The 19,343-nt window shown below is 47.1% G+C and overlaps 1 protein-coding gene across 9 annotated transcripts in view; it reads right to left on the bottom strand.

The window, feature by feature from the left end:
- The window catches only part of MTMR3 (myotubularin related protein 3), a 254,003-nt gene that overhangs the window by 117,028 nt on the left and 117,632 nt on the right, over positions 1 to 19,343 (bottom strand). For 8 of the 9 annotated variants that reach the window (XM_043529930.1, XM_043529925.1, XM_037878479.2 and 5 more), the window contains 3 exons: positions 19,225 to 19,305; positions 17,402 to 17,491; positions 2,854 to 2,970 (listed from right to left, as the gene is read on the bottom strand). In XM_043529930.1, coding sequence (XP_043385865.1) covers positions 2,854 to 2,970; positions 17,402 to 17,491; positions 19,225 to 19,305 — 288 coding nt within the window. The remainder of the gene's footprint in view (positions 1 to 2,853; positions 2,971 to 17,401; positions 17,492 to 19,224; positions 19,306 to 19,343) is intronic. The other variant, XM_043529931.1, reaches the window with a different exon arrangement.

The following is a 19,343-nucleotide window of genomic DNA, read 5'->3' as shown; positions in this document are numbered from 1 at the left end:
ATCTTATGTCCCTGCGCTGTGCCCCTCTAATAGCCCTGGTCTCCAGCTGTTCAAACTCAGCCTCCAGGCGCTGAGCCTCTGTGGTCCAGCCCTGAGTGAAGCTTTCACCCTTCCCTTCACAAATATTATGGAGCGTACAGCACGCGGCTATAAGCATAGGAATATTGTCATCGGCCAGGTCCAGCTTCACATACAGGCATCGCAAGGGCTTTTAAAACGGCCAAATGCACACTCCACGGTCATTCTGCACTTGCTCAGCCTGTTGTTGAACCACTCTTTGCTGCTGTCAAGTTGCCCTGTGTATGACTTCATGAGCCACGGCATTAAGGGGTAGGCAGGGTCTACCAGGATCACAATGGGCATTTCGACTTCCCCTACAGTGATCTTCTGGTCCGGGAAGAAAGCCCCTGCTTGCAGCTTCTTGAACGGGCCAGTCTTCCGAAAGATGCATGTGTCCTTTCCGGACCAGCCTGCATTAATGTCTGTGAAACACCCATGGTGATCCACAAGCACCTGAAGAACCATTGAGAAATACCCCTTGCGATTAATGTACTCGGTCCTAGATGGTCTGGTGCCAGAATTGGAATGTGCGTGCCATCTATCGCCCCTCCGCAGTTAGGGAAGCCCATTTGTGCAAAGCCATCCACAATCTCACGCACATTGCCCAGAGTCACTGTCTTTCTGAGCAGGATGCAATTAATGGCCCTGCACACTTGCATCAACACAACTCCAACAGTCGACTTTCCCACTCCGAACTGGTTAGCGACCGATGGGTAGCGGTCTGGAGTAGCCAGCTTCCACAGTACAGTCGCCACGCACTTCTTCAGTGACAGGGCAGCACTCATTCTCGTGTCCTTGCGCCACAGGGCTCGTGCAAGCTCACACAGTCCCATGAATGTGGCTTTCCTCATGTGAAAGTTCTGCAGCCACTCCTTGTCATCCCAGACGTGGATCACAATGTGATCCCACCACTCAGTGCTTGTTTCCCAAGCCCAAAAGCGGCATTCCACTGTGGTCAGCACCTCCATGAATGCCACAAGAATTCTCGTGTCATAGCTACTACGTGTGGCGAGATCAATGTTGTACTCCTCTTGCCTTTGTAGTTTAAGGAATAACTCCACTACCACTCGTGATGTGTTAGTCAGTGCGAACAGCATTCTTGTCAACAGCTCAGGATCCATTCCTGCACCCAGAAAGAGGCAGGGCAGGGCGCACAGCACCCAAACCGTTGAAAGACGGCGCCAAAAGCAGACGGAAGCACAGGGATTGCTGGAATGCGAAGCAATGCATCACGGGGTATTTGGATACCCCATGACCCCTTCCGCCTTCCCACAAGTCTTAGCAGCAAAAGACAAAGAGGTGGTCTGTGGGATAACTGCCCAGAGTGCACTGCTCCAAATAGTGCCACAAGTGTGAACACGCTATTGTGCAGGCAGCTGTCAGTGTGAACACACAACAGCGGTTTTCCTTTGGCGCTCTCTGAGCAGCGCTCTAACTGCTGGCACTGTAACTTTGCCAGTGTAGACGTGCCCTAAGTATGAATTTCTTCTCTGTAGAGAATGCTCTCACCATCCTAACCTGTTTTATCCCCTTCAGGTAACCTAAAGAGAAGGTTCATTGTACCCTTCATTCTGAATTCCCATATTATTATTAATCATGGTTAAGGCTAAGTTTTTGGCATGGGTATTTTTAATAAAACTCATGGACAGGATGCGGGCAAAGATCAATAAATCATGGAAATATACACAGTAATATACACATAGTCACTACAGCAATACTGAAGTCCGAGCTCCGCCGCCCAGGGCTGAAGCCCGAGCCCTGCCACGTGGGGCTGAATTATTAGGATTTTCAACAGAATCATAGAAGATTAGGGTTGGAAGAGACCTCAGGAGGTCATCTAGTCCAATCCCCTGCTCAAAGCAGGACCGATCCCCAACTAAATCATCCCAGCCAGGCCATGGTCAAGCCAGGCCTTAAAAACCTCTAAGGATGGAGATTCCACCACCTCCCCCCTAAGTAACCCATTCCAGTGCTTCACTACCCTCCTAGTGAAATAGTTTTTTCCTAATATCCAACCTAGCCCTCCCCCACTGCAATTGGAGACCATTACTCCTTGTTCCGTCATCTGCCACCACTGAGTACAGCCTAGCTCCATCCTCTTTGGAAGTTGCTATCAAATCCCCCCTCATTCTTCTCTTCTGCAGACTAAACAATCCCAGTTCCCTCAGCCTCTCCTCATAAATCATGTGCTCCAGCCCTCTAATCCTTTTCGTTGCCCTCCGCTGGACTCTTTCCAATTTGTCCACATCCTTCTTGTAGTGTGGGGCCAAAAACTAGACACAATACTCCAGTTGTGGCCTCACCAGTGCCGAATAGAGGAGAATATTCACTTCCCTCGATCTGCTGGCAATGCTCCTACTAATGCAGCCCTATATGCTATTGGCCTTCTTGGCAACAAGGGCACACTGCTGACTCATATCCAGCTTCTCGTTCACCGTAATCCCCAGGTCCTTTTCTGCAGAACTGCCGCTTAACCAGTTGGTCCCCAGCCTGTAGCAGTGCACACAGTTGCGGAGGTCTCATAAAACAACAGACTCCATTACCTCCATGACAGATTTGTAGCCTTAATCACGGTTACTGTGATGGTGCCTGAAGACCAATCAAGAATGGTGTTCACTGTGCTTGGCACTATTCAAACACAGAGTAGCAGACAGCCCCTGCCCCAAAGAGCTAACCATCTAAATAGACAAGATATACACAGGAGTGGAAGGGTTATAACACATAAGCAGAGTGAACAATATCTGAATCCATTCTGAATGCCTGTATCATGGCAGTAATATGAATAAAACTTACGTTCACAACAGACTCCTTGAATTTGATGTGCAGTCTGTAATTAGAAAGTGCAATGATGGCATCCTCTGCTCGTCCCACATACTCTGTGCTCTCACCATGAAGTTCAAGGAAAGGGACCTTCAGAATGGAGAAAGAAGCCCTTTAGAAAACCATGTGCTACAAAGGTACAACTGCTTACAAATGTCCACTCAAGCTGTTCGCGCTCCCTAAACGGGGTTTGAAACACTGCATGGTACATGTGAGGTTGTTACAACTGGCAGTGAAAGCCAGTTACGATTTTGTGCAGATGTCCATTGTAGCCTTGTTTTAACATACACAATTGTCTCACAATGATTCAGCATTGGTGAGGCCTCATCTGGAGTATTGTGTCTAGTTTTGGGCCCCACACTACAAGAAGGATGTGGAAAAATTGGAAAGAATCCAGCAACAAAAATGATTAGGGGTCTGGAGTACATGAGGAGAGGCTGAGGGAACTGGGGTTATTTAGTCTGCAGAAGAGAAGAATGAGGGGGGATAGAATAGCTGCTTTTAACTACCTGAAAGTGGGTTCCAAAGAGGGATGGATCTAGATTGTTCTCAGTGGTAGCAGATGACAGAACAAGGAGTAATATTCTTACTCAAGTTGCAGTGGGAGAGGTTTAGGTTGGATATTTGGAAAACTTTTCCACTAGGAGGGTGGTGAAGCACTGGAATGGGTTACCTAGGGAGGTGGTGGAATCTCCTTCCTTAGAGGTTTTTAAGGTCAAGCTTGACAAAGCCCTGGTTGGGATGATTTAGTTGGGGATGGGTCCTGCTTTGCTCAGGGGCTTCCAACCCTGATATTCTATAATCTACTTTGGGGCTCAAAATCTCCATGCTTGATCTCAGCCCAAAGGTGAAATATTTTTGGAAGTTGAGCAAAATCCCTTGAGATGTCTGAGTTATGAAAGAACTAAAACTATGTATCATTTTTTACATGCAATTGTGCTCTGAAAAGAGACAATATAAAAATAGTACTCAACGAAACTGCGCCCTGTGTATACTCACAGTCATATTTGCTTACTTAGGGTCACAAAAGTTTTGTTCTTGTTAACCATGCAGAACCAATATAGCTAAGAGAAATATTTAATTCCTTCTTGTACACCAGGAAATGCGCTGTTTACTAAGCTCCAATCGATTACATTGGCACAAACCCATCAGAGAATGGGACTATGCAGCGTCTAATTTTACATGAAGAACTTTTATTATTAGTGGTGATGACCAAGAAGGAAAACTCAGCTTGAATCTCAGATCTGAAATTGAACTTGCAGGACTGGCAGCTAGAATAAGAACAGCTGTCCTATAGTAACTACAGTTCTCGAGATGTTCATTGTCTACATGTACTGCACTTCTAACATAGTGAATGCCAGTGAAAACGAGGTAGGATCAGAGGCTAAAATAGGGAAAGAACAAGTTAAAAATTAATTAGACAAGTTAGATGTCTTCTAGTCACCAAGGCCTGATGACATGCATCCTAAAATACTCAAGGAGCTGACTGAGGGGATATCTGAACCTTTAGCGATTATCTTTGAAAAGTCATGGAAGACAGGAGAGATTCCAGAAGACTGCAAAAAGGCAAATATAGTGCCAATCTATAAAAAGGGAAATAAGGACAACCCGGGAAGTTACAGACCAGTCATCTTAGCTTCTGAACCTGGAAATATAATGGAGCAAATAATTAAGAAATCAATTTGCAAACATCCAGAAGATAATAGGATGATAAGTAACAGTCAGCATGGATTTGTCAAGAACGAATTGTGTCAAACCAAATTGATAGGTTTCTTTGATAGGGTAACAAGCCTTGTGGATGGGGGGAAGATGTGGTATATCTTGACTTTAGTAAGGCTTTTGATACTGTCTCGCATGACCGTCTCATAAACAAACTAGGGAAATGCAACCTAGATGGAGCTACTATATGATGGGTGCATAACTGGTAGGAAAACTATTCCCAGAAAGTAATCATCAATGGTTCACAGTCATGCTGGAAGGACATAATGAGTGGTGTTCTGCAGGGATTGGTTCTGGGTCCTGTTTTGTTCAATATCTTCATCAATGATTTAGATAATGGCATAGAGAGTACACTTACAAAGTTTGCAGACAATACCAAGCTGGGACGGGTTGCAAGTGCTTTGGAGAATAGGCTTAAAATTCAAAATTAACTGGACAAACTGGAGAAATGGTCTGACGTATATAGAATGAAATTCAATAAGGACAAATGCAAAGTAGAAGAAACAAAACAGTTGCACACATACACAATGGAAATGACTGCCTCAGACGGAGTACAGCGGAAAGGGATCTGGGGGTCATAGTGGATCACAAGCTAAATATGAGTCAACAGTGTAACACTGTTGCAAAAAAAAGCAAACATCATTCTGGCATGCATTAGCAGGAGTGTTTTAAGCAAGACACAAGAAGTAATTCTTCCGCTCTACTCTGCGCTGATTAGGACTCAGCTGGAGTATTGTTTCCAGTTCTGGGTGCCATCTTTCAGGAAAGATGTGGACAAATTGGAGAAAGTCCAGAGAAGAACAACAAAAATGATTAAAGGTCTAGAAAACATGACCTATGAGGGAAGATTGGAAAAATTGGGTTTGTTTAGTCTGGAAAAGAGAAGACAGAGGGGAAATGATAATGGTTTTCAAGTACATAAAGGGTTGTTACAAGGATGGGGGAGAAAAATTGTTCTTCTTAACCTCTGAGGATAGGACAAGAAGCAATGGACTTAAATTGCAGCAAGGGAGATTTAGGTTGGACATTAGGAAAAATGTCCTGTCAGGGTGGTTAAGCACTGGAATAAATTGCCTAGGGAAGTTGTGAAATCGCTATCATTGGAGATTTTTAAGAGCAGGTTAGACAATACCTGTCAAAGATGGTCTAGATAATACTTAGTCCTGCCATGAGTGCAGGGGACTGGACTAGATGACCTCTCGAGGTCCATTCCAGTCCTATGATTCTGCTGCACATGCACCCCATGTGGGTAAGACTGGAATCTTCTGGAAGAGCAATGTCCATTGGGGCCATGCCTGCAACCTGAATGCCCTCTGGAAGCATAAAGGGAGGGGCAGCCACAACTGCCTTTCAATTTATTCACTAAAATAGAACTCAGGGAATACAGAACTCCACAGTAACAAGGAAAACTTTGAAAACTCGTGGCGAACGGGGGAAGTCCCAGATGACTGGAAAAAGGCTAATGTAGTGCCAATCTTTAAAAAAGGGAAGAAGGAGGATCCTGGGAACTACAGGCCAGTCAGCCTCACCTCAGTCCCTGGAAAAATCATGGAGCAGGTCCTCAAGGAATCAATCCTGAAGCACTTACATGAGAGGAAAGTGATCAGAAACAGTCAGCATGGATTCACCAAGGGAAGGTCATGCCTGACTAATCTAATCGCCTTCTATGACGAGATTACTGGTTCTGTGGATGAAGGGAAAGCAGTGGATGTATTGTTTCTTGACTTTAGCAAAGCTTTTGACACGGTCTCCCACAGTATTCTTGTCAGCAAGTTAAAGAAGTATGGGCTGGATGGATGCACTATAAGGTAGGTAGAAAGTTGGCTAGATTGTCGGGCTCAACGGGTAGTGATCAATGGCTCCATGTCTAGTTGGCAGCCAGTGTCAAGTGGAGTGCCCCAGGGGTCGGTCCTGGGGCTGGTTTTGTTCAATATCTTCATAAATGATCTGGAGGATGGTGTGGATTGCACCCTCAGCAAATCTGCGGATGATACTAAACTAGGAGGAGTGGTAGATACGCTGGAGGGCAGGGATAGGATACAGAGGGACCTAGACAAATTGGAGGATTGGGCCAAAAGAAATCTGATGAGGTTCAATAAGGATAAGTGCAGGGTCCTGCACTTAGGATGGAAGAATCCAATGCACCGCTACAGACTAGGGACCGAATTGCTAGGCAGCAGTTCTGCGGAAAAGGACCTAGGGGTGACAGTGGATGAGAAGCTGGATATGAGTCAGCAGCATGCCATTGTTGCCAAGAAGGCCAATGGCATTTTGGGATGTATAAGTAGGGGCATAGCGAGCAGATCAAGGGACGTGATCGTTCCCCTCTATTCGACATTGGTGAGGCCTCATCTGGAGTACTGTGTCCAGTTTGGGCCCCACACTACAAGAAGGATGTGGATAAATTGGAGAGAGTCCAGCGAAGGGCAACAAAAATGATTAGGGGTCTGGAACACATGACTTATGAGGAGAGGCTGAGGGAACTGGGATTGTTTAGTCTGCAGAAGAGAAGAATGAGGGGGGATTTGATAGCTGCTTTCAACTACCTGAGAGGTGGTTCCAGAGAGGATGGTTCTAGACTATTCTCAGTGGTAGAAGAGGACAGGACAAGGAGTAATGGTCTCAAGTTGCAGTGGGGGAGGTTTAGGTTGGATATTAGGAAAAACTTTTTCACCAAGAGGGTGGTGAAACACTGGAATGTGTTACCTAGGGAGGTGGTAGAATCTCCTTCCTTAGAAGTTTTTAAGGTCAGGCTTGACAAAGCCCTGGCTGGGATGATTTAATTGGGGATTGGTCCTGCTTTGAGCAGGGGGTTGGACTAGATGACCTCCTGAGGTCCCTTCCAACCCTGATATTCTATGATTCTATGATTCTAAGGAAGGAGGGCAGGTCGCAGAACGCATGTGAGCAAGGAACTGTTCTTTTGTCTTTGAGAGATTGTCCAAATAAATTCCACTTCTGGTGACTTACAAGTAGGTATGTCCTGATGACGGCAACTCAATCTACTAAGACAATAACTTAAGACAGCTTTGTCAAAGCAAATATCAGATCTGGAATTCTCTACCCAGGAGTCGTGCTGGAAGAAAATATGAACTGAATTCCAGGCAGCTGCTCAACACATCTCAGATATTGGAATGTCTCTTGGAGAAGCTGCTTGAGCTCTGGTGGAATAGGCCCTGATCTGTGTACTTGAATCCAAACACACTGTCATTTAGCAATTTCCAGTACAGAATGAAGCCCATTTAGTCTTTGTGCGGATATAAGCTCACCTTTCATCCTGTCAGCAAAGGTCAGAAGCCGGCCAGAATTCCTGAAAGATCTTGTTGTCAGGAGAGTCCTGACAATATCTATGTAGTGTAGTTTAGCTTCCCTTTGATTAGCATGAGGGGAGGGAAAGAAAACTGGCAGGTGGATAACTTGATTCAGATGAAAATCTGAGACAACTTTAGGCAAGAACCTTGGGTGACGCTTAAAGTCACTTTGTCCTTATGGAATAGTCAATATGGTGATCCTGTAAGGGAGTGGGCCTCTCCTATTCTTCTGGCTGAAGTTATAGCCACTAAGGGTATGCCTATACTGTGTTTTAAAACCCATGGCAGCAAGCCTCAGGCTCAGGTCTACAGACTCAGGCTCATGCTACAGCGCTAAAAACAGCTGTGTAGATGTCAAGGATCAGGCTCTGAAGGCCAGGTACGGGTTGGATTTCACATCAGAGGCTGTGTTGACTGGCTCATCAGGTCTACATACCAAAATTGCCTGGACCTGGTCTAGCATTATCATCAGAGCTACATCCTGCCAGATCTTCCTCAGAACCCTCAGTATCAATGGAATGGCAGGGTATGCATACATGAGTTCTGGTGCCCAAGAGAAGATGAAGGCATCAGACAGAGAGCCTGAGCTGGTTCTCCAACCCCGGAGCAGAACATCTGACACTTCTTGTTTTGGTCTGTGGCAAACAGGTCTACCCTTGGGTGTCTCCATTTGCAGAAGATGTCTTGTAGAATGGAGTTCCTGATCTACAATTCTTCATTGTTTAATGCAATGGCTCTCAAACTGTGGATCATGACCCCAAAGTGAGAAATGGGGTCACCACGGCCAGTATTAGATTTGCTGGGACCCAGAGCTGAAGCCCAAACTCCACCCTTACCCAGGGCGACGGGGCTTGGGCTGCAGCCTCCTCTCCCCCTACTCGGGGTGGAGGGCTCAGGCTCCGCACCTCCCCCCTCCAGGTCATGTAATAACTTTGTTGTCAGAAAGGGGTCACAATCCAATGAAGTTTGAGAACCTCTGATCTAATGAGCTGATCTTCTAGGGAGTTCTGTAGGCCTAGAAGGTGAAGGGACACCAGTGTGACCTGATGCGCCAGTCCCAAAGAAGGACTGCTTCCTAGCAGAGAGGTAAGGAGCATGCTCCCCCTTCTTGTTGACGAAGTACATTGCTATAGCATCGTCCATCAGTATTTGTATGGTGATTCCTCAAAGTAGGGATAGGAACGCTAAGCATGCTAGGTGAACAGCAAGTAGTTCCCGGACTTTTGTGAAGAGATTCACTTCTTGAGGGACCAATGACCTTGGATCTGAAGCTGATCCAGATAAGCTCCCTATTCAAGAGAGGATGTGTCTGTCATCAGCATCTTGGTGGGGAAAAGCAATGAGAATGGACACTGTTATTCAAAATTATTTAGTGGGGGATTGGTCCTGCTTTGAGCAGGGGGTTGGACTAGATGACCTCCTGAGGTCCCTTTCAACCCTGATATTCTATGATTCTATGCTTTTGAGGGCATCGGGCACAGGTGTACCAGAAATGGAATACATATAGACAATCACTTGGTGAGGAATATCTTATTACTTGTAAAACAAGAACACATTGTTACAAACAGGTCATGGGCGGCCAGACCTAGTAGTCAGAACCAGAGTCTGCAGTCACATGTCAGGAGTCAAGAATTGGCTGGGTCAGGATACCTGGAGGTCAGAAGCAGGAGAGAAACTGAAGATCAGACCCACAAGACAGGAACAAGAGTCAGACCAGGTCAAGATACCAGGGGGTTAAAGCAGCAGACAAACTGGAGGTCAGAAACCACAAGTCAGATGCCAGGAGTCATGCTGGTTCAGAATGCTAGGAAATCAAGCCAGGGGAGCAGGAAGCAGGGACAGGAGAAGGGAGCAGGAGCATACAGTACACAGCAGGGTGAAGCCCACCTGTTCAGACAGCTTCTTATTCCTGCTGCTGGATTAAGTAGGGCCAGTGGGCCGATCAGCCATTCTGGGACTCTGCCAATCAAGCCTCAGAGGCAGAGCCTCACACTGAGGCTGGGCTTAATGGGCCTCAGGTAAACTATTCCCAGCTGGATGGAGGGCTGGAACATGGCTGCTCCCATGAATTTTGCAGGCCTGGGCTCAAGACCCATGGGTCATGACACATATATGCTTACCAAAACATTAAGACAGTAAACCTGGGACAACCCCAATGTCTTTTTTACAGTCACTTTTCAGAGTACAATGACATTTTAGGCTGAAAAGTGTTAAATTTATTTGCTTATGAGTAATTAAAAATATGTATGAACTAAAATATCCAAATTTGGCATACATTTTTCTGATTGAAACACACAGCAAACTCTTTCAACTCCCGCCCTCCTTCTCACCGACAAAAAAAGAACCTGTCTTATTATCAAGCACAGCAGAAAATTAGAAGTAAGAAGAAAAATCTACAAATCCTGTGATTTCAGGACTTCTTGAGATTCTTCAGATTCTAAACTTTCATTTTAAAAATTAAGCGTCTGCCTTTTTTCACTGTAAACTTGTAAAATCATATGCTCTTGCTCCTTTTACCTGCCTTGTTGAAAATTATACTTCTGCTTTATAACACAAAACAAAGTTGCACTGGTTTAACTAGAGGTGTGATTTTGGGGGCTGTGGTGGATAATCAGCTGAACATGAGTCCCAGTGCAACACTGTGGCCAAAAGAGCTAATGCAATCCTTAGATGCATGAACAGGGGAATCTCAAGTAGGAGGAGAGAGATTATTTTGCCTCTATATTTGGCACTGGTGCGACCACTGCTGGAATACTGTGTCCAGTTCTGGTAGCCACAATTCAAGAAGGATTTTGATAAATTGCAGGGGGTTCAGAGAAGAGTCACAAGAATGATATAAGGATTAGAAAACATGCCTTATAGTGATAGACTCAAGGAGCTCAATCATAGAATATCAGGGTTGGAAGAGACCTCAGGAGGTCATCCAGTCCAACCCCCTGCTCAAAGCAGGACCAACACCAACTAAATCATCCCAGCCAGGGCTTAGTCAAGCCTGACCTTAAAAACCTCCAAGGAAGGAGATTCCACCACCTCCCTAGGTAACGCATTCCAGTGTTTCACCAGCCTCCTAGTGAAAAAGTTTTTCCTAATATCCAACCTAAACCTCCCCCACTGCAACTTGAGACCATTACTCCTTGTTCTGTCATCTGCTACTACTGAGAACAGTCTAGATCGGGGTGGGCAAACTTTTTGGCCTGAGGGCCACATTGGGGTTGCGAAACTGTATGGAGGGCTGGGTATGGAAAGCTGTACCTCCCCGAACAGCCTGGCCCCTGCCCCCTATCCGCCCCCTCCCACTTCCCACCCCTTCACTGTCCCTCTCAGAACCCCCGAACCATCCAACTCCCCCTGCTCCTTGACCCCTGACTACTCCCCCAAGACCCCCACACCTAACCGGCTCCCCTGGGACCCCACCCCCTATCCAACACCCCCTGCTCCCTGACTGCCCCAACCTCTATCAACACACCCAGCCCTGAGAGGTCCCCTGGGACTCCCACGCCTATACAACACCCCTGTTCCTCGTCCCCGAACGCCTCCCCGTCCCAGAACATCTGCCCCGTCCAACCGCTCCCTGCTCCCTGTCCCTCGACTGCCCTCCGGTACCCTCTGTCCCTTATCCAATCCCCCCGCTCCCCACCCCCTTACCATGCTGGAGCCAGCCATGCTGCCGCGCTGCACAGCAGGAGCTCTCAGCCACGCCGCCTGGCTGGAACCAGCCACACTGTCGCGCTGCCTGGCAGGAGCAGTGGGCCAGAGCGCTGGCGGTGTGGCGAGCTGAGGCTGCAGGGGAGAGGGGGACAGCAGGGAAGAGGCCGGGCTAGCCTCCCCGGCTGGGATCTCAAGGACTGGGCAGGACAGTCCCGCGGGCCGTAGTTTGCCCACCTCTGGTCTAGATCCATCCTCTTTGGAACCCCCTTTCAGGTAGTTGAAAGCAGCTATCAAATCCCCCCTCATTCTTCTCTTCTGAAGACTAAATAATCCCAGTTCCCTCAGCCTCTCCTCGTAAGTCATGTGTTCCAGCCCCCTAATCATTTTTGTTGCCCTCTGCTGGACTCTTTCCAATTTTTCCACATTCTTCTTGTAGTGTGGGGCCCAAAACTGGACACAGGACTCCAGATGCAGTCTCACCAATGCCCAATAGAGGGGAATGATCACGTCCCTTGATCTGCTGGCAACGCCCCTTCTTATACAGTCCAAAATGCCGTTAGCCTTCTTGGCAAAAGGGCACACTGTTGACTCTCATCCAGCTTCTCGTCCACTGTAACCCCTAGGTTCTTTTCTGTAGAACTGCTGCCTAGCCACTCGGTCCCTAGTCTGTAGCAGTACATGGGATTCTTCCGTCCTAAGTGCAGGACTTTGCACTTGTCCTTGTTGAACCTCATCAGATTTCTTTTGGCCCAATCCTCTAATTTGTCTAGGTCCCTCTGTATCCTATCCCTACCCTCCAGCGTATCTACCACTCCTCCCAGTTTAGTGTCATCTGCACTAAATCAATTTAGCTTAATAAAGAGAAGGTTACGGGGTGACTTGATTACAGTCTACAAGTAACAAATATTTTATAATGGGATTTTCAATCTAGCAGAGAAAAGTATAACACAATCTAATGGCTGGAAGTTGAAGCCAGACAAATTCAGACTGAAAGTAAGGCAAAAAAATGTTAACAGTGAGCGTAATTAACCACTGGAACAAATTACCAAGGATCACGGTGGATTCTCCATCGCTGACAATTTTTAAATCAAGTTCAGATGTTTTCCTAAAAGATCTGCTTTAGGAATTAATTTGGGGAAGTTCTATGGCCTGTGTTATACAGGAGGTATACAGAAGCGACTTTGTCTGTACAAAGTGCAAGCTGGTCTCCATACTGGAAGAGAAGATTGAAGGTCTGGAGCAACAGGTAACGACCCTGCGTTGTATACGAGAGACTGAGGATTTTCTGGACAAAACTCAGGATAGGCTTCTAGGGGCACAAAGCTCTAAAGATATAGAGCAGGTTGCACAGAGGAGCCAAGAGGCCAGTGAAGAAGCTTGGCAACATGTGACCTCCAGAAGAGGTAAGCGGAATGTCCGGGTTCCAGTAACACAGACACAGGTAACTAACCGCTTTCATGTTCTCTCCACAGGTACCATTGCGGAGAGTGGACCAGATGATATGTCTGGGGGAAGAAAGCAGAAGGAGACTCCGCTGGTTGGAAGGCATGAGATGCGATGTCCTGAGGTTGGGGGTTCCACGACCACCACTCCCAACAGGAGAAGGCGGGTGGTGGTGGTCGGGGACTCTCTCCTCCGGGGGACTGAGTCATCTATCTGCCGCCCTGACCGGGAAAACCGAGAAGTCTGCTGCTTGCCAGGGGCTAAGATTCGCGATGTGACGGAGAGACTGCCGAGACTCATCAAGCCCTCGGATCGCTACCCCTTCCTGCTTCTCCACGTGGGCACCAATGATACTGCCAAGAATGACCTTGAGCGGATCACTGCGGACTACGTGGCTCTGGGAAGAAGGATAAGGAGTTGGAGGCGCAAGTGGTGTTCTCGTCCATCCTCCCCGTGGAAGGAAAAGGCCTGGGTAGGGACCGTCGAATCGTGGAAGTCAACGAATGGCTACGCAGGTGGTGTCGGAGAGAAGGCTTTGGATTCTTTGACCATGGGATGGTGTTCCATGAAGGAGGAGTGCTGGGGAGAGACGGGCTCCATCTTACGAAGAGAGGGAAGAGCATCTTTGCCAGCAGGCTGGCTAACCTAGTGAGGAGGGCTTTAAACTAGGTTTCACCGGGGGAAGGAGACCAAAGCCCTGAGGTAAGTGGGAAAGCGGGATACCGGGAGGAAGCACAGGCAGGAATGTCTGTGAGGGGAGGGCTCCTGCCTCATACTGGGAATGAGGGGCGATCAACAGGTTATCTCAAGTGCTTATATACAAATGCACAAAGCCTTGGAAACAAGCAGGGAGAACTGGAGGTCCTGGTGATGTCAAGGAACTATGACGTGATTGGAATAACAGAGACTTGGTGGGATAACTCACATGACTGGAGTACAGTCATGGATGGTTATAAACTGTTCAGGAAGGACAGGCAGGGCAGAAAAGGTGGGGGAGTAGCACTGTATGTAAGGGAGCAGTATGACTGCTCAGAGCTCCGGTACGAAACTGTGGAAAAACCTGAGTGTCTCTGGATTAAGTTTAGAAGTGTGTGCAACAAGAGTGATGTAGTGGTGGGAGTCTGCTATAGACCACCGGACCAGGGGGATGAGGCTTTCTTCAGGCAACTCACGGAAGCTACTAGATCGCATGCCCTGATTCTCATGGGTGACTTTAATTTTCCTGATATCTGCTGGGAGAGCAATACAGCGGTGCATAGACAATCCAGGAAGTTTTTGGAAAGCGTAGGGGACAATTTCCTGGTGCAAGTGCTAGGGGAGCCAACTAGGGGGGGCGCTTTTCTTGACCTGCTGCTCACAAACCAGGTAGAATTAGTGGGGGAAGCAAAAGTGGATGGGAATCTGGGAGGCAGTGACCATGAGTTGGTTGAGTTCAGGATCCTGACGCAGGGAAGAAAGGTAAGCAGCAGGATACGGACCCTGGACTTCAGGAAAGCAGACTTCGACTCCCTCAGGGAACGGATGGGTAGGATCCCCTGGGGGACTAACATGAAGGGGAAGGGAGTCCAGGAGAGCTGGCTGTATTTCAAGGAATCCCTGTTGAGGTTACAGGGACAAACCATCCCGATGAGTCGAAAGAATAGTAAATATGGCAGGCGACCAGCTTGGCTTAATGGTGAAATCCTAGCGGATCTTAAACATAAAAAAGAAGCTTACAAGGAGTGGAAGGTTGGACATATGACCAGGGAAGAGTATAAAAATATTGCTCGGGCATGTAGGAAAGATATCAGGAGGGCCAAATCGCACCTGGAGCTGCAGCTAGCAAGAGATGTCAAGAGTAACAAGAAGGGTTTCTTCAGGTATGTTGGCAACAAGAAGAAAGCCAAGGAAAGTGTGGGCCCCTTACTGAATGAGGGAGGCAACCTAGTGACAGAGGATGTGGAAAAAGCTAATGTACTCAATGCTTTTTTTGCCTCTGTTTTCACTAACAAGGTCAGCTCCCAGACTGCTGTGCTGGGCATCACAAAATGGGGAAGAGATGGCCAGCCCTCTGTAGAGATAGAGGTGGTTAGGGACTATTTAGAAAAGCTGGACGTGCACAAGTCCATGGGGCCGGACGAATTGCATCCGAGAGTGCTGAAGGAATTGGCGGCTGTGATTGCAGAGCCCTTGGCCATTATCTTTGAAAACTCGTGGCGAACGGGGGAAGTCCCGGATGACTGGAAAAAGGCTAATGTAGTGCCCATCTTTAAAAAAGGGAAGAAGGAGGATCCTGGGAACTACAGGCCAGTCAGCCTCACCTCAGTCCCTGGAAAAATCATGGAGCAGGTCCTCAAAGAATCAATCCTGAAGCACTTAGAGGAGAGGAAAGTGATCAGGAACAGTCAGCATGGATTCACCAAGGGAAGGTCATGCCTGACTAATCTAATCGCCTTTTATGATGAGATTACTGGTTCTGTGGATGAAGGGAAAGCAGTGGATGTATTGTTTCTTGACTTTAGCAAAGCTTTTGACACGGTCTCCCACAGCATTCTTGTCAGCAAGTTAAGGACGTATGGGCTGGATGAATGCACTATAAGGTGGGTAGAAAGCTGGCTAGATTGTCGGGCACAACGGGTAGTGATCAATGGCTCCATGTCTAGTTGGCAGCCAGTGTCAAGTGGAGTGCCCCAGGGGTCGGTCCTGGGGCCCGTTTTGTTCAATATCTTCATAAATGATCTGGAGGATGGTGTGGATTGCACTCTGAGCAAATTTGCGGATGATACTAAACTGGGAGGAGTGGTAGATACGCTGGAGGGGAGGGATAGGATACAGAAGGACCTAGACAAATTGGAGGATTGGGCCAAAAGAAATCTGATGAGGTTCAATAAGGATAAGTGCAGGGTCCTGCACTTAGGATGGAAGAATCCAATGCACCGCTACAGACTAGGGACCGAATGGCTAGGCAGCAGTTCTGCGGAAAAGGACCTAGGGGTGACAGTGGACGAGAAGCTGGATATGAGTCAGCAGTGTGCCCTTGTTGCCAAGAAGGCCAATGGCATTTTTGGGATGTATAAGTAGGGGCATAGCGAGCAGATCGAGGGACGTGATCGTTCCCCTCTATTCGACACTGGTGAGGCCTCATCTGGAGTACTGTGTCCAGTTTTGGGCCCCACACTACAAGAAGGATGTGGATAAATTGGAAAGAGTCCAGCAAAGGGCAACAAAAATGATTAGGGGTCTAGAGCACATGACTTATGAGGAGAGGCTGAGGGAGCTGGGATTGTTTAGTCTGCGGAAGAGAAGAATGAGGGGGGATTTGATAGCTGCTTTCAACTACCTGAAAGGGGTTCCAAAGAGGATGGCTCTAGACTGTTCTCAATGGTAGCAGATGACAGAACGAGGAGTAATGGTCTCAAGTTGCAATGGGGGAGGTTTAGATTGGATATTAGGAAAAACTTTTTCACTAAGAGGGTGGTGAAACACTGGAATGCGTTACCTAGGGAGGTGGTAGAATCTCCTTCCTTAGAGGTTTTTTAAGGTCAGGCTTGACAAAGCCCTGGCTGGGATGATTTAACTGGGACTTGGTCCTGCTTTGAGCAGGGGGTTGGACTAGATGACCTTCTGGGGTCCCTTCCAACCCTGATATTCTATGATTCTATGATTCTAGGTCAGACTAGATGATCACAATGGTCCCTTCTGGCCTTGGAATCTGTGAATCTATGAATTTAAAATCTATTTAGTTAAGCCAGGGCAAAAGGCTGTGTGAACACTTTTAAACTGACACAAACCTGGTCTGTATCAGTTTAAAGATATTAGGAATAGGTTTAAGTTAACTGAAATAAATCACTCTTAAACCGAAATAAGTGTGTCTAAATGGGGCTTGCCACCAGTTTAACTAAATCAGTTTAAAAGCCAGGTGATGAAAACTCCTTACAACATTTGGAGTTATTAGAAATTGAAAATAAACACTTTATGCATTGTAAGACTTTTTGTCTTACCAATAACAAAAATGGATAAACAAATAATTCCAACATTTCACATAAACAGTTCCTATTAAAAAATAAATCCGTTACTAGATTTGGGTGTAAGAGGAGAAATTAAAATTTCTAAGTGATTGAAAAGTCCCTGAGTAAGCTTAATGAGCATTGGCTATAATTTTCAGAAACTCTAAGGAAACCCTTTGGACAACACAATGCACGGTCTCTCTGTCTGGCACAGTGATATGCTTCAAAAGAAAATTTATATTTTCTTAAACTATTATCTTCCCTATCACTGTGTGGAACTTTGGATGAAACTTCTATGCCAGAGGCCAACTCAAATAGCTCAGCTGTTGTACTGTGTGATCTTGATTAGACTGAGCAATAACAGATCTGCACACCTTCCAGTGCAGTAAAAGCAAAGAGTGATCCAGTGACTACCTGAAGATTCTCATCCTCTCGTATCAGCTGCTTCCTGGGAAAGATCTGATTAGCCTGGATGCATTCAAGGCTGTGCTGAGTCTCTTCATCCTAGAAACAAAACTCTACAGTTAATTTCAACACTGCTACCCATTCACAGCAGACCTCTCCATTGACAAAAGGCATGAAGAGTTCCCAGTGACCAATGAAAGGTTTAGGCACTATGAACTATTATGAGAATTCAGCTACTAGTGACCCACAGAAGTGACATAATAGTTGCAATTTTACATTACTAGTGGCCCACAACTTTACAATGTAAAACACAGGTTTGGGACCTCTTTCCTTTGTTAAACACAAAACCATGAAGCAAAGTATTTCCTTTTCAATTTTAAATGCAATATTTAGGAAATTGTAGCGAGGGGGGCGAGGTCTCCCTTCCTGACGGGTGGGGAGAGAACCATGACTGCCCTCTGGTGGGCAGAAACAAGGTATCAGCGGCCACCCACCGGAAGCAGAGGCGCAGGACAGGAACTGGAAATGTAAAGACCGGCCCTCTAGCTCAGTTGGGGCAGAGCTGCCAGAGGAGCAGGACGTCTCTCCCACGCCCCACCCCAACCCCAACCCTTGGAGCTCGGACCTGATGGAGGCTGCTACAGTGTCAGAGACTGCCGGAGCTGCCAGATTCCAGGGAGCTGTTGGGCTGCCACTCGCTGTTTACCCCAGAGAGATCAATGACAACACTGGAACCCAGGTACCCCCAAAGTGGGAGTGTAGGAAGGAGCCCAGGGAAGCCAAATAGGGTTTGGCTGTGTTACTGACTGCAAGCCAGCCAGTAAGTTGCGGCCGGATTTCCCCGCTGACCCAATGGTGGCCCACTCTGCTACCGTTAGGGCCCTGGGCTGGGACGCAGTGGAGTAGGAGGGCCTGCATCCCCCTACCACCTGACCGTCAGGGGTGGCAGCCTCCCCACCTTTAGGCCAGGAGGCCTGCACTAGTCTGACGCCCCACCTGAGCTAGGACCCCAGATGGTTTAGCTGGCTCTCCCATCAAAGAGCTGAACTCCTCTGAGACTGTTTTTTTGTGTTGGGCTGCTCTGCCTGACAGCAGGCCAAAGCCCCCTTACCTGACTGCTGCCCCACCCTGAGTGAGGGCTCTGGGCCATAGACTTGCTGCCACCCGGCCCGACTGCAGGCCAGACCCATTAAATGTGTGCTGCCCCGCTCAGGCTGAGTGCTGGAGCTAACAGACCCAACTGATACCCAGTCTGGACTGAAGGCTAGGGCCTATTAACTGCTGGCTAATTCCCCCTGAATGGAGTTGCTCTAGGAGCATTGCAGCAAGGCGGCGTGGTCTCTCTCCCTGACAGGCGGGGAGAGAACCATGCCCGCCTTACAGAAATGAACTCAGTCCTTATACTACACAAATCTGCATCTTTCCTGCACAATTTAAACAGCCTCGCTCTACACAGTATATCAGTAAAATGCACTAGCAAATTAATTTCAAACAGCCTTGCAATAAATCTGACTTAAATGCCATGAACAGTACATGGCTAATTAATCTGAATTTGGATGGAAGAATACTGCCTTAGTTTATACGCCAGACTACTGGCAGATGGTACACATGGAATAATGATGACTATCATCAGAAAATTAAAATACAAATTGCTCAAAGATAAATAAAAAGGCAACGAAAACCATCCTTTCAATTCAACCAGAAGCCTGGAGTGACAAGTCTGTGAGGTACTGAGAACAGTATCTCTTATTATCACACAGTACCAACTCTTATCCTTCTTGTGCGGCAGTCTGCTTTGTTTTGGTCAGTCCTGACAAAACCCATGTGCTTACCATGACAGGCCCAGGATAGGAGGAGAAATCCTCGTCTTTGCTCGCAACACTTTGAGGATCTTCTTTCCGTAATAATAAAAGCTGGAAAACAAAATAGCAAAGTGTAAATGTGAGGACAA

This window comes from Chelonia mydas, chromosome 15 (genome assembly GCF_015237465.2).
Source record: "Chelonia mydas isolate rCheMyd1 chromosome 15, rCheMyd1.pri.v2, whole genome shotgun sequence".
Taxonomy (NCBI): Eukaryota; Metazoa; Chordata; order Testudines; family Cheloniidae; genus Chelonia; species Chelonia mydas.
Note: the sequence above shows the minus strand (reverse complement) of the source record. Positions and strands in the feature narration are given on the sequence as shown.